The sequence below is a fragment of the Vidua macroura genome, chromosome 16, assembly GCF_024509145.1.
Source record: "Vidua macroura isolate BioBank_ID:100142 chromosome 16, ASM2450914v1, whole genome shotgun sequence".
Lineage (NCBI taxonomy): Eukaryota > Metazoa > Chordata > Aves > Passeriformes > Viduidae > Vidua > Vidua macroura.
The window spans coordinates 4,437,736-4,452,706 of NC_071586.1; the positions used below are offsets into that span (position 1 = coordinate 4,437,736).

At 40.6% G+C, this 14,971-nt stretch overlaps 1 protein-coding gene across 16 annotated transcripts in view; it reads left to right on the top strand.

Annotated features, from left to right (window-relative positions):
• RBFOX1 (RNA binding fox-1 homolog 1) overlaps window positions 1-14,971 on the top strand; it is a 1,011,377-nt gene that overhangs the window by 736,620 nt on the left and 259,786 nt on the right. For 9 of the 16 annotated variants that reach the window (XM_053991716.1, XM_053991714.1, XM_053991729.1 and 6 more), the window contains exon 1: window positions 13,430-13,807. The exons of 5 other annotated variants lie outside the window; for them this stretch is intronic. Coding sequence is in view for 4 of the 11 variants with exons in the window: in XM_053991712.1 (XP_053847687.1) it covers window positions 13,664-13,807 (144 nt within the window). In the remaining 7 variants the exon portion in view is untranslated. Of the gene's footprint in view, window positions 1-9,040; window positions 9,075-11,746; window positions 11,807-13,429; window positions 13,808-14,971 lie in introns of those variants that run through there. 2 more of the 16 variants (XM_053991724.1, XM_053991725.1) reach the window with 2 other exon arrangements.

Here is a 14,971-nt window from a genome sequence, read left to right on the forward strand (position 1 = left end):
CAGGCATATGATGTGGACAGTTACTGGCACATAAATTAAAATTACATAGGACAGAAGCAAAGCTGGGTTTAGTTTGACTAAGGAGATGCAGAAATCAGCATTCACTCATGGTAGTGGTGGGACACCAAAAACGCTGTGTAACTAAGTGAGCACTGGCACACATAATTCACAGAATTCACAGACTGACCAGGTTGGAAGAGACCTTCAAGATCATCGAGTCCAACCCAGCCCCAACACCTCACCTCAACCCTGGCACCCAGTGCCACATCCAGGCTTTGTTAAACACACCCAGGGATGGTGGCTCCACCACCTCCCCGGGCAGCCCGTTCCAGAAGTTTATCACCTTTCTGTGAAAAACTTCTTCCCCATATGCAGCCTACATTCCCCTTGATGCAGCTTGAGGCTGTGTCCTCTGGTTCTGTCAGTGCTGCCTGGAGAAAGAGCCCAACCCCAGCTGAGCACAGCCACCCTTCAGGAGCTGTACAGAGTGATGAGGTCACCCTGAGTCTCCTTTTCTCCAGGCTGAGCACCCCCAGCTCCCTCAGTGGTTCCTCACAGGGTTTGTGTTCCCAGCCCCTCCCCAGCCTCGTTGCCTCCTCTGGATGCTCTTGAGCATCCCAACGTCCTTCCCAAACCGAGGGGCCAGAGCTGGGCACAGCCCTCGAGGTGTGCCCTCACCAGTGCCCAGGACAGGGGCAGGATGACCTCCCTGCTCCTGCTGGCCACACCATTCCTGCCAGGAGCCATTGGCCTTCTTGGCCACCAGGGCACACTGCTGGCTCATGTTCAGTCAGCTGTTGACCAGTGCCCCCAGGTCCCTTTCTGCCTGGGCACTGCCCAGCCACACCGTCCCCAGCCCATAGCAGTGCAGGGGGTTATTGTGGCCAAAATGCAGGACTGGGCACTTGGACTGATTTAACTTCATGGCTGATGAGCTGCTGGCTCCTTTGAGTCTCAAACCCAAGTGAATCCCACATTTGGACACAATGAGGTGTGATAAGCCCTGGCAAGAGGCATCAGCCCCTAAGACCCACAGCTGGACAGGGCTGAGCTGGGGATAATGCAGCTGCCTTTTTTCACACCACCCCAACAGAGAGGGATTTGCAACACTTTATTAGGTAGTGTCCACAGATGGGCGATCCATCCTCAAGGTTAAATTGAGAAATTTAAAGTCTTCAGAATTAAATGCTTGAGTTCAGGCCATTTCTCTGAACTTCTCAAAATGCATGAAAGGCAGTATTCTCAAGAGATTCTAGCAGATCTCAAGAGATTCTTTGTTGGTCGTGAGAGAAAATGGGATATTTTTCAGAAACGTGACTTTGGCCTTTTAAAGTCAGTCTGAATACCTGCTCAAATTTGACTAACAACTATTAAATAACTCCCAGAAATAAATGGGTTGAAATCTCAGGATTTTGCCTCTGTCCCATCCCAGTGCAGATGTGTGCAGGTCCTGCAGGAGCAGCTGAATGTTCTGCCTCTGGCTCAGAATTCCAATTTTGTTGAGCAGGAATGAATGCTGGAGAACAAAAAAGAATGAATGAAAGCAAGGAAGCAAAGATTTCTTACTTTATGATTCAGTCATTCCAGCGTTGTTTTGCCTATGCATATTCTCAACTGACTGAGGGAGGGCCAAGCTCTGTATGGGAAACATGTATGGAATAAAACAGTCAGGATGTTTAAATTCTAATTACGCTGATAAACTCCGTTCTGGTGTTTTGTAGGCTTTATTATTTAGTTCACAGTCTTAGTAAAGTATGTAATTTACTCTTGTCATTATTGATATAGAAAATCATTTGGGGTAGGTAATATGAAAAGAGTAAAAAACTACAAGTTTCTCCAGTAATTAGGATTGTGTGCAACTCCATTTTGTTGATAAAATTTTTTTACTTTCAGCTTGCAAGTAACTGAGATCTAGAGCAACCTCAGAAGTGAGCAAATTCTTCTTTGTGTAGTATTTTTCAGTGAAGGTAAATGCTGGGGAGAGCCTATTAACTTGGATTTCTGTGTAAAGTATTAGCATTTGCAGTTTGTCTATGACTTCAGGGGTATAAGTTTTCTTTATAAGAATCATTTGCCATTACAGAAGCCATAGGGTAGGTTTTGCTGGATTGTTTATCTGTTAGTAATACATCTCATAATTCCCTAACTAACAATGATTTTTCTTAAGCACTCTTTAAAAGCATTTCTGTAGAGAACCCGATACTCATCAACAAGATTAAAATGACTGATGAATTATGCAGCAAGGCTGTCTGCTCCTTGACTAAGTATTTTATGGCAATTGAATTACTTTGGCAAGATTTAGGTAAATAAGATTGTTAAAGTTTGCTTGTTTCAAATGTATTCTTTTCCATATTATTTCAGTCTTGAAAATCATATTGTCTTTTCAGCACTAGGTGCTGAAATATTTAAGTAAGAATGAGGACTACATTAAAGCACACCTTAAGTCAAGAGAATTTTTTTGAGGATCAGTGGTGTGTATCAGGTATAAGTGATTATCCAGTCCCACAACTGCCCTTCTTTTAGTACTGTTTTATTGCAGAAAATGATAAAACTAGATACAGTGATAAACTCACAATGTAGTTTAACTTGAAACGCATCACTAAATTCTTGAAAAAAATGTTCCTGCTGCCTTCTCTGCAGCACTGCAGGTGTTCTGTGTTTAGAGAGCCCAGGACTGCATTCACCGAGTGCTCAGACTTCCACCAGTTCCAGCAAGTTTGGCTCATGGGAAATGGAGGATAAAACAATGCTACAGATATTTTACTGCTTGTTATTTGTAGTCTAGCTGCTGGTTTTAGTTAGGCTGGTGTTTGTTTTTCTGCTTTTTTGTTTATCTGTGGGACCCTGAAGTTGCTCTGTCTGGAGATTACTGGTGAGTCCTTGCATTTAATTTTGCTCCTATTATTCCAATGAAGACAGTTCCCAGATTTGCTATTTTAACTTTTTGTTGGTAGGTAAGATTGTAACACCCCAGAAATGTTTCTTATCAGAATTAGGGAATATTGTTTTGGTACCAATAATACTGGCTTCATGGAAAAATTCAAGCTCAAATGGTAAAATTGCATCTATAATGCACGTAGTGTAGCTGATGCAGTGAGATCTGTGCTGCACCTTAGTAAGGGTTGGGATTGTCTCTGCAGCAGGAAGAGATTCATGGGCACAGGGAGGGAAGGTCTGTGGCTTTGGGGTTCCCTTTGAAGTAAGAGGGAGGCACTAAATGAGGTGTGCAATTAGAGGTGGAATCCTTTGTCTGTAGGTGGGGTGGCTTCTGCTGACTGAGGCCTGATGGTGGCACCTGATGGTGGCACCTGATGGCTGTTGGGTGGCCTCATGAAATTCCCAGCTGATGCCAGTTAGCATCCTGCAGCAGAGCAATCTCCATCATGACTGGCACCTGTGGTGGGAGGAGTCCTGCTGAGGCACCAGGTGGGTCAGAGCTGATAAAAGGTTTGGGAGAGTTAGGACTTGCAGTGTGCTGAGTTCAGCTGCGTGGGACAACAGGTATGGGAACATTTGGTGTGAATGGTTTTGCAATTTACCTGATTTTAAATGTTGACTTTATCTCTGTACAGAATTGTGCTCTTTAAGATGGGTGTTTTATGGATAGAGATATATTTTCCTGAACTTTAAGGAAAGTAAGTTACTTTTAAAGTCTTGGCTTTCTATTGCTTTGAACAACCACTACAAAAATATGTTACTTGAAGCTTCTCAGTTCTCTGTCCATTAATTTAAATACCGTATTTGATAATGAATAATTTTATCTGTTTGATGTGCTTTTTTCTGCATTTTTTGAGCAGAAATTGAGCATAAGTTTTGGAGATACACTATTTGTAGAAACATGTTCAGGCTCTGGCTGAAGAGGAGGGCAATGCTTCCCTTTGCTAGCTTTAACTGCCCTGTTTGGCCTAATATGAGAAATGTTTCTGCTCCTTTTGTGCTCTTGGGATGTCCATGGAGAAGTTGGGTTTGGTGGGTGAAGCTACAAAGTATTAGGGTGGAGAGTTAAGGCCCAAAAGGGTTCTCTGTGCACAGGATCAATTAGACACCACAGTGGGAAGGATGGAAGCCCCAGGACAAGAGGTGTGTAGGGTTTAATATTGTGTGTGAGAGTCCATCCAGCCCCATATGTTCAGGCACCTTATTAATGTGTGTTCTCTGACTTCAAGAGCTGAATTTCATGTTCCATTCAGGTTTGCAGAAAAGACCATATTCACAAAAAAGCAATTCTTTAAAATCCCATTTTAGGCTTTTTTTTTTTTTTTTGTGTGTGTGTGTTTTGTTGTTTTTTAAAATGTTTGTTATTATTCTATGTAGTTTTAATGAATAAATAATACTATTTATATTAAAATAAATCATGTTGTATGACTATTGTGTTGAGAGATGACAAAGCAAGATATAATTTCCTCACAAAATATAACAGCTATGAGAGTCTGTGTTTTTATATGGTCAGAATTAAGCCAAAACCAAACGACTTTGCTTTGTGTCTTTCAGATTTATATTTTAATCTGAGAGTCTTTGGAGGCATTCCAGAAATAGAAGTCAGAAACTGCAAAACCAATTCAGATGCACTAAAAATGAGTTAAATTTGAAGAGTAAATTATTTTCAAATTTCTGTGACAATTTCTTTAATTTGAATACTTGTAGTAATTTTTGTTTAATTATAGTGTTAAAGTTTTTATGTTGCTAAATTTTATCTTGAAATTATTTTAAATTTCATGAACAAATTCTAAATCTTAAAGGAACACATAAAACCATCATCTCTTAGCTGGAGAACTAGTTTTGGTAGAGCTAATATAATTTAAAGAGAGAAAGAGGAAGTGTTATTTATGTGCATAAGAACATTTCAAAGAGAATTTTGCTAATTTTTTTCTCCCTTCAAAGTACATGAATATGAATAGGTTTGTGGGGAGGAGAATTCTGTGAGTATGGAGTGAAAGAGAAAAAGGGGAACTGGTCTCTCTGATGCTTTGTTACTTGGAATTTGAGGCAAAGATTCTCTCTTTTAAAGAACCCCACAAGAAAATCCTTTAAGACTGGCATAAGCACAGTTGGAATAAATAAGCTTTAAGGCTTTCTTTCTGTTTGTGAGGGTTTTTGTGCTTGTCATGGCTGGGAGATTCTTGGAAGTCAGAGGGAAGCTGGCTGGTGTGCAAGTGCTGCTCGTTGTGCTGGTGCTCACGCTGAGGAGCACCTGCTTCTCTCCAGTGTGTCCAGCCTATTTCTGCTTCAAACCACTCAGCACCACGTTCTGTGCATCCCACCGTGCACGTGCAGTGTGTGCTGAGCTCTCTTTCCTGGAAATCACTTTGCAAGGGACGTGAAGGTCCCATCCAGAGTGAAATGTTGTTTGATGCTTGAGTAGAGGAGTCTGGTCGTGGGTCTGTGACATAGAATGCTGAGAGAGGTCTCAGGGACACTAAGGAATGTCAGGTAATCTGTGTGTAATTGTGCAGCAGGAGTAGATTTTAATGCTGAGTCTTGGATGGTCTGAATCCTGGAGGATGAGACACTTGAACTTTATGCTGAAACTGTGCCAAAAAGTAGCAGAGGGGAACAGGAGAGTGAATTTAGAGTTTCCTGTGTGGATTTTGTTGCATTAAGGAAGTTTAGAGAGGAAGGAATTGCAGGTAGGAGAGGAGAAGGATGGCCACCGATTAGTGTTGATGAAAGTAGCTTTGAGAAAATATAGTAGGTGAATTTTCACACTCTAGTTAGTAGCTGAGGGAAAAAAAAGACTCAGTGGTGTGGAGTGTGACACCTTATCAATTGAAGTAGGAAAAGATGAAAAAAAGAGACCAATTAGTGAAGAGAGGAGGAGGGAGGTGATGCTGGACTCATGGACAGAAAGAGGTTACACTAATGAAACAACTGGAAATGTAATATGGAAAGGACAGGATCCCTGGACAATTGAGGGGAAAATGCAATTAGGAAAAAAAGCAACTGCTTCATTCAAAATTGGTGGATAAACCAGAAGAAAAAGAAAGGAGCCAATATTGACTCTGTGTATAAGATTGGACTTTCTCACATGGTACTTCTGTCCTTATCTCAAACTCAACAACCCTTTATAGGCAGCTTTCTATCAATTTCATATACAAAACTCCTTCCATGCCTAAGCTTGTCATTCTGCAAGGTTAGAGAGCCAAAATTCCTAAGTTAAAAAAAAAAAACAAACCAAAAAACCAAAATCAACTTTTTTTTGTTTTTCCTAGATTCTGGCACAGGAGTGAGATTGGGTCATGGCATCAGGGATCTTTCTTCTGGAATGGGATTTTGGAGAGTGTGTAGGTGCCTACCTTGGAAAGCCTTGGTAGTGCTTCAGTATAAACTGAAGCTTAAAGGTACAAACCTCTCAACTTTAGTTCTCCTGAGTCATATCTTTATCTCTTTGGGTGAAGCTGGGTATTTAACTAGAACTTGTCAGGCTTGGTCATAAGAATTTGTAGTTTTAATTAAAATTCAGATTTAAAGCTAAAATAAAGAACTAAAGGTGAAGGAGTCATTGAGGTAAATTTGGAAGTGACTTAGCTCATGCTATGGGGTAGGGACAAAGTGATGAGGAATATTTTGAGTTTTACTGGTAGATGATGATAAACAAGCGAGCTGCAGAGGAATCCTTCATTGCACTGGAGGGATCCCCTGCTCTGGAGAGTGGACAGTAAGCAAAGGACAGGAGAAGTGGAGGCAGGGAGGATTTCTTGGTTCAATACATGAGCATGCTAATATCTATCTGTTAGACATTAAAGTGAGTCCAGCATTGAGGACTAAGTGTGGTGGACTTAGATTCAGAATATATGAGGGGATGTCCAGATGTGGACAGAATAATAAAGGAGGTGGTTTCACTGTACAAGGAAGCTGTGCTGATGTCCAGTTAATTTAATTCCTACAGGAAAAAAGAGGAAACCCTTACATATAATTGCATAATTAATCTATTACTTCTGAGATTTGGCATCCTTTTAATTTTTAAGGGATTAATAATATTTCATAAAAAAACTTCTTGATCAAGATGTGTTTATGCTGCCCTACTATGTATTCTTATGACTACATTGTGCTACTATGGTTATTTTATTTTTAATTACTATTATATGGAAACAAGTTCTAAAGTTATGTTCTCCTGCAGCTTATTTTGTCCTCAAAGTTAAATTTTTTCCTTGTGAATTTATAACAGCAGCAAAGTGTGAGATGTGGTGGTACAAATTATGGAGGAAAAAAAACCCCATCAACAAAACAAATGGGGCAAACTTCTGTGGATTAATGGATTTGTGTGAAAATTTTAGTTTAAAATAATTGTTGTATATGTGAACAAAATAGAGAGTGTAGTACTGCAAGTAACTTGTGTCTATATAAAATAAGGAAACAAAATTTTGTATAAAAGCAAATTTAAGTGAAACATGCACAGTATGTCTTTACTGTCAAATCTCCCTCTTTCTCCTGTCTTGACAAACTTGACAAACTGCCACAAGTGGCAGCAGGGAAAAGTGGGCTTTGTCACTTCAGGTCCAGATGTTCACTTCTGAGCAGTTTGTAGCCCTCCCATTCCATGGACTGGAGCTTAACAAAGTGTACACAGTTTTGTGTGGTTAATATTCCTTAATTTTTAGGTTAATTTTTTTTAAAAAATCCTGAATTTTTAAGTTTCATTGGGTTAATTTTCTAAAGATAATACTGTTGTGTCTTCTCATCTGGAATTGTGGAAAAACCTTATAGGGCAAGACTACACAGGGTACACTTGTCTTTCTAAGCCTGTGATATAAACAACATAAATGCTGATTATTAAGCTGCACACCTGTGTTCAGGGGGTCCTTCTGTGATGCAGCCTTGTACCAATGTGTCTGACCTAAAGAATCGCCCTAAGTTCCTGTTTGTAGAAGTTGATTTGGTGATGTGACAGTAATGCATGCAGGGTGTGAACACCCTGTGCTTCTCTGAATGAAACCTCGTGGTGTCTGCATTACCTTCGTGCTAAGGGAGGTGAGAGTGTGATTGACAGAGGATTTTTGCTGCACCAATTTCCTTTTCATCTTCTTGGGTCTGCTGATGTCCCTGCTTCCCGAGTTTGGAGGTAACAGTTTAGATAAAGCTTTTTGGCGGGTGTTTTTTTTTTTTTTTTTTTTTTTTTTTTTTTTTTTTTTTTTTTTTTTTTTTTCTGACCATGGAATGGCACATCATCTTAAACTTTCCTAAAGCAGTGCTGCTGCACCCACTGCCCCTGCTCTGCCCAGCGCAGCCCTTCCTCACTCCTGGCCATGGTTCCTGTGCCACCGGCCGAGCAGCGCGTCCCCAGACCCTTTTCTCCTTCAGGTGCCAGCCACCCTGGCTTTCCAGTGTCTGCCCACCGAGTCTTGGTGCCGGTGGAACATAAAAAGCGGCCGGGCAGGCAGAGAAGAGAGCAGGGGCGATGGTGATCCCAAAGGAGTTTAGGGCGTTCGGGATCGCCCTGCTGGGGCCGGGCGCAGGCTGCGGGGGCAGCGGTGTCCGCAGGGAATGCCAGCCTGTCCCCGGGAAGGAGCCGTGTCCCCGGGAAGGAGCCGTGTCCCCGGGAAGGAGCCGTGTCCCCAGGAATGAGCCGTGTCCCCGGGAATGAGCCGTGTCCCCGGGAATGAGCCGTGTCTCCGCTAGATGGAGCGCCCGGAACGGCGGAGCGGGAGCGCAGCGGGAGCGCTCCCGGCCCCGCTCCGCACGCACCCGAACCGCCCGCAGGGCTTAAACCGGCCTTGTTTCCATCCCCCCAGGCTCCCTACAGAATGTCCCCAAAGCAGGGAGATCACCCCTGCCAAGGAACGCACGCGTTCCGGTTGGAACAGCCCCTCACTCTCTAATGGCTGAACATTTTATTTATTTTGTTACCTTTCCCTTCTGGAGCGCGTTGGTGGAAATAAGGGCTCCTGGCTGCTTATGCTGTGAAAAATCTAGAGTTAATGCTGAATGCTTGTGAAACGTGTGTTGAGGGGTGCTGAAGAGGTTAACTCTGTGCGACAGAGGCTTTGGAGAGATTGGGTATGAAGTACTGGAGAAGTCAATGGATGTAACGCCGTGCTTAATAGAAAGAGAAAATTAGTGATTCTTACTTGCCTGAGGTAAGCATGAGCCTCTGTAATGTCCTGATCTTTGTGCAAAAAACCTACTTCCTAAAGGAGAGATAAACCTGAGATTAGAAATAGGGACAGTCATGACAGGAAAATACCACTGAAAAGATGAGATGTTGCCTTTTAGTTTACAAGAACAGAGGGGGAGGCCCTTTTATTTAATATTTTTTGACAATACAGAGTATTAAAAAATTGTTTCCCCACTTAAAAAAATATATCTACAGAAAATAGAATGTGAAATACAGGCAGAGATATCGATAATTGATAGTAATTTTTCAAAATATGTTATTGATCTATTCAATTTTATAATATGCTGCTTTTCCTGGTTTCAAGCCCAGGGAGCTATTTTTTCATGTGGTGTTAAATAAGGAGGGTTTAGAGAAAGGACTGCTCTACTATTAGATTCTATGCCACTTGCCTGAATTATTTTTGTACCATATCAACCACTTTATAAAGTTGAGAAGAAACTATCTTTTTTACATGGAGAATTTAATATGCTGTCATGATTTATTTTTTCCAAAGCTTGATATCTAGAGGCACACAATACTTGGAATACTGCATGACTCCTCTGTGTGTGAACTTTATGTAGGCTACTACTGAGATGAGTTTGAGGTGTAAAATGGTGTGTGGTGGTGCAGCTTTCAGAGCCTTCCTTTACTTTATGGAAATGGCTTTAATGTTAGACAGTCTGCTGTGGCAATTCCAAAGGTTGACTTCTAGGTCAAAGGTCTGGAAATGCAAAATTGGAACTTGAGTTTGAAGTTCATTACCAGGTCACAACAAAAGGAGTGGTTGATTTTAAATAGAATGTGTTACGTTCAGTAAACAGATGCATTGCAAATATAAGTGGGTTTGGATTTGTAAGTCAGCTGTGTGAGAAGTGTTGTTGGTCCTTTTTACAGAATTTCTCTGCTTTCATTTTTTTATTTGCATATTCAAGATTGATCCAGGCTTTGCTGGTGGCATTTTTCAAATGGTGTTCTCAATGACTGTGGGGAGAAGGTGCCTGTCTGCAAGTTCTCTGCCTGTGCCATAAGTCACGACATGGGTGACCCAAAGAGGTTGGAGGAGGGAGTGTTGCCTCTCATGGTGGTGAAGTAGGCATTGCCTCTCAGATGCATCCATTATTAGTGTGGAAGAAGGTTTTATCTCCTAGAATGTTTCTAGGATCTCCCACAGAGGCTGATGTGGGCAGTGTAGATGGTTGGCCTCTTTTTTCTTGTTTTTTTTAATTGTAAAATGTTGATATTTGTTGTTAATTGATAGGTACTGAGTGTGGGGTGAGTTCAGTTCCTGACCCAAGAGGGCTGAATGAGGATGGGAAATGTCATGTGCAGGAGGTGGAGAGGCCTTGGCAATTGCACACTCTGGTTGTGGCAGAATGAAGGAAAAATGGAGCTGTTAATACTTTGCAGACGAGATGTCGCTGGGGTCTGTGCTGTTCTGTGGAACTGCGTGGTGCTGGTGCAGGGACACTGTCCCTGTGCAGGGGCACGGAAGGTCAGGCAGTTGTGTCCCTTTGGCACAGCTGTGGTGGCACTTAGGGTATATATAGCCATAACTGGGACTGGGGGGGTGATTAATGGGCTGGGTTAGGGACAAAAGTGTGTGTAAACAAGGAAATGGCTTTAAAGAAGAGACATTGATTTTATACTTATAAAAATAAAGCACACTTTGTTACCTTTTTTCTTTTTAGACATAATGACAAGTTATCCTTGGAAGGGATGAACATTGGTAATGACTTTCCCCTGCATCTCTTGAAGGAGCATATCTTAGTCTAAAGAATTGTGTTTCTTTTTTAGGTCTCTTACAATACTGAATTATGTATGTTTATTGTTTCTCTGTGTATAGATGGTTTGGATAGTTAAGATATTGCTGTTCTTGTTTTAATAACACAATTATGTAAATGTCAAGAATCCATAGTATTTGTGAGTCATGTTTTTCTGACTTCAAATTGGGTGACAATTAAGGATAAAAGGCCAATGAGAAATTCACTTCTACAGTGACTGTTAGCTACATTGACAGTGCTAAATTCTCTTGAAGTAATTGTTCAACACACTGCTTTTAAGAATTTAATCTGTTTTATGGATGTCCTTCTAGCTGTAAAATAGTGCAATAGACAGAAGAAGCTTTGCTTGACCATCACTATGTTCCAGAACCTCACTTTGGGAAATTGGATAGACTTATATAGTTCCAAACTGTTTGGCTAGGAAGCATGCTGCCTTTGATTTTGACATAATGTAGAAGGAGTTGGTTACCTTACATAAAGTATTTGTTTTTCATTAAACATGCTGATAAGGTCTCATTAAAGTGCCATGCATTATTTATGGTATTTCATATGAAACTGAACTGAGGGGAAACTTCTCTCAGCTTAGGGCATTTGCAGAATAACAGCCTTTCTGGGCTAGAAAAAAAAAATAAAAAGCATGAAGAAAAGCATGACATACTCCTGTCAGAATAGGAGACTGCTTAAGGCACAGAGAAAGAATGAAAGAAGGAGAAAGGGCACAGAGAGGGTTCATTTCTCCTCCTCCTCACTCGCTCTTGCTCTGTGGCATGAGAGGTTTTTTGGTTGATGATTTGGGGTTTTTGTTTGGTTTTTTTGGATGGTGTTTTTTTGGGTTTTTTTTGGTGATTAACTAATCTGGGCTGTTCTAGTAGATGAGTCCATGATAAACTGCAAAAGCATGGATGTTTCCTAAGCTAAACCCAATTCCTTTATTGTAAGTTTGTGCATGATTGTTTTGGGGTTGATTACCGAGTTATGAGTACATTGCTGTTGTTGCATTGACTGCTTTTGAGAAAGAAAATTATGTAATAACTGATTCTGCTGGAAAATATTCAGTTTTGCATGAAGAAGACTTAGTGGATCTAAATCAGTCTCTGAGGCTTGTGTGGGTGCAGGTATGTGTGTGCACATGTAGAATGAAAAAGAAATGATTTTTTTTAATGTAGCACCTGAGTTGCAGTGATGTGTTTTGATTCTGTTTCCAGTTAAGTGGAGACTATTGTTTGATTTTAAGGGTAGATCTTCTATCAAACCAGTTACGCTGTTGATGAAATAGACTTTTCTTGTATGTGGGTTATTTGCTTATTGTTGTTAGCATTAAACTCTTGGTCTCAGATGTGTTTTTGGGGGAATTATGTATCCTATAAAATAGGTGATTTTCAAATCTTGTTCAGAGTCCTTTTAAAAGAAGGAACCCCTTCAAAACGTCAGGTGGTTCTTTGAGGTTTGACCTTCTTTCCTGAAGAATTAATATTTAATTCATTTGTCAGATTCTAATTAAAAATGGTAATATCTTCTGTTATACTTGAGTTGTGTCTCAGGAAAAAAAAAAAGATCTGTAATATAGGACCTCAAGGACGAGCTGTAGTATAAATTATTTGATTTGCAGGTCACATCCTACTTTATTACATAAAGACTAACTAGATCTACTAATGAATAATTATTACTCCATAAAATAAAGGGGGGGGGGTGAATAAAAAGCTGGCTAGAGTGGAATACTAATTTTGAGGTATCGTTCTCAAAGTAGAAAGTAAACATTAAATTCTGAAAATTGCAAATGTAATTTTTCCATGTAACCTGATAGGGCAGTCCTTGATAATAGATTGACTAGCTGTCAAATAAATTTGTAATTTTAGATGAGATGGGCTTTAGACCAATTTTAAGATACAGTTTTTATCCAAGTGTGCTCCCCTCCCCCCAGTAAAGTAGACACAGTATGCCACAGAATTCTGTTTCATTCCCAGTGTTTCTGCTGCAGTGGTTACACAGCTCCTGCACAGTTGCACTGTAATGCTTTTATGGACTTCTTTGGGAAGCTGGATAGCGAATGAAATGTAGATATGAAATTAATTTGTGTTTTAAGAAAGCTCATTTGCTGATCGGGCTGTGTTTGTGCCGGAATCCTTTTGACTAGCCAAGATTCTTTCCCTTTCCTACTTTGTGCTTCATACTTGTGTTCTTAGAAGGGGAAAGCCCTTTTCCAGTCAGGTGTGAGTCCCGGGAGGGGGGAAGGGTGTGAGTGTGTCTGTGTGCGTGCAGAATCATAACAGGCATTCAGTCCCAGCTGGGCAATGACACTAATTGCCCAGATCTCATGGATGCCTGCGATGCAGCACGCTCACTTTCTCTCCTTTCCTATCCTCTCCAGGGATTTTTAAAATGCAGTATTTGAATTTTGGTGAGTGGTAAAGACCCTGCCCTAGGACCCATTTGACAAATGAGAAGCTGTGCAGCATCAGCACCAGCCGACTGAGCCTCACTGAGTCTCTCTCTCTCTCTCTCCTAGTCAGCAGCTACTGTTGTGAGACAAGCTTCAGCTCTCTGTCATTGAGGAAGTTCCATTTGCTCATCAATAGGCTGCAGGCTGTGTCTTCTTTTTTCCTCTCTGTTAAAAATTCGTAGTTTAAACCTACCAAGTTGCCTTAGCTGACAAACGAATGTAGGGGCTTAGCGCTGGGGAGAGGAAAGGCATTCGAGAAACACCGTTTCTTATTTAAATAATCAAAAGGGAGAGGAGAAAAAAAAAAAAACCAACCAACCCATAGTGACAAGATAGGGCAAACGTGCTTGCATGCAAGCCCCCTCACTTGTTCTACGTAGACTTCAGAGCAACACCATGCAGCATCCCCTTACGGGTGCAACCTGCGTGGCACTGCCGAATGTGGGCATGTGTCCCCAGCTCTCCTGTGCCTTGACTTTTATGTACTTACAGCAGGTAAGTTTGCTTAACTTTTTCTTTTCCTCACAGAGCTTGCTTTGTCAGCGTCGTTTGGGGGATTTGCAGTCGGGGAGGTATTTTTTCTGTGAATAGACTGTATAAATGTCTCCCACCGTGTGGAGCGAGTGTTGTGCCTGCACTTAAGAATGTGAGAGTGAGTAGAAAATATGTTTTAACAGAGCATCGAGCCTTCGCATATCTTTTGGTATTTTGGTGTTGTTTTATTTTATTTTATTTTTTGCAGTGTCTCTGTTGGTGATGTTTATAGATATTTAACATGGTACTGTGCCTGCATTTCTCGTGGATGCTGTAGCAGAGTTTCAGCCATAAAGGACTGCTCTTTATTCACTTGCAGGCATAAATTATACTTCTAATGTAAATGTGCCCAATGGCAATTTTGTTTAAGCCTTCTTTGAAGACAGGAATTTTAAGTCTGTGTTAAAACATGCTGCTGATTAAAGCCAAGATGATTTTTAGTTCACAGGCAAAACGATGCTTTATAAAGATATATCTGTGCAGAATACTTCTATTGCTGAAGTATATTGGACTGGGTCTAAAGAAAATGTTTGGGTATCAGCAAAACAATACCAATTTCTACTCAATTTTCAATTATTTAAAAAAAAAATCATTTCAATTTTGCTTAGAGGATTTTTTTTTTATATTTCCTCCCACTCTCCCTAAATTATTTAACATTTGGTACCCCCTCTCTGCTACAGTGTGAAATAACTGTATAATAGCAAAATTTTTTTTAACTAGTAATTTGGAATCATCTTTGTATCCTACTCTATTTATAACTGAATCCACCATTACAGAGTCATCTAGTAAGTGTGTAGAGCCAAGACAGAAATATGTTATCATGCAAAAATGATTAATCCTGTCTATCCTATTACTTCTCTTGAAACTTCAGAAGGAAAAAAATATTCTTGTGCCTACTGTAACAAATAGGGGCATTTCTTCCAACTTCCACTACAACAGTTTCTGTGCATATTGACTTCCCTGAAAGTCTAACTTTATTTCTGCATTCACAAATGCCTGAAAGATGTTATACAGTATTTCTTTTTGTTCCTAAAAATAGATGAAATAGATTTAAAGCTTATTTTTATTTGGGGACGTTTGTTTTTCTGTTACTGCTGAAAGAAGAGAGCTCCAGTATTTTCAGGA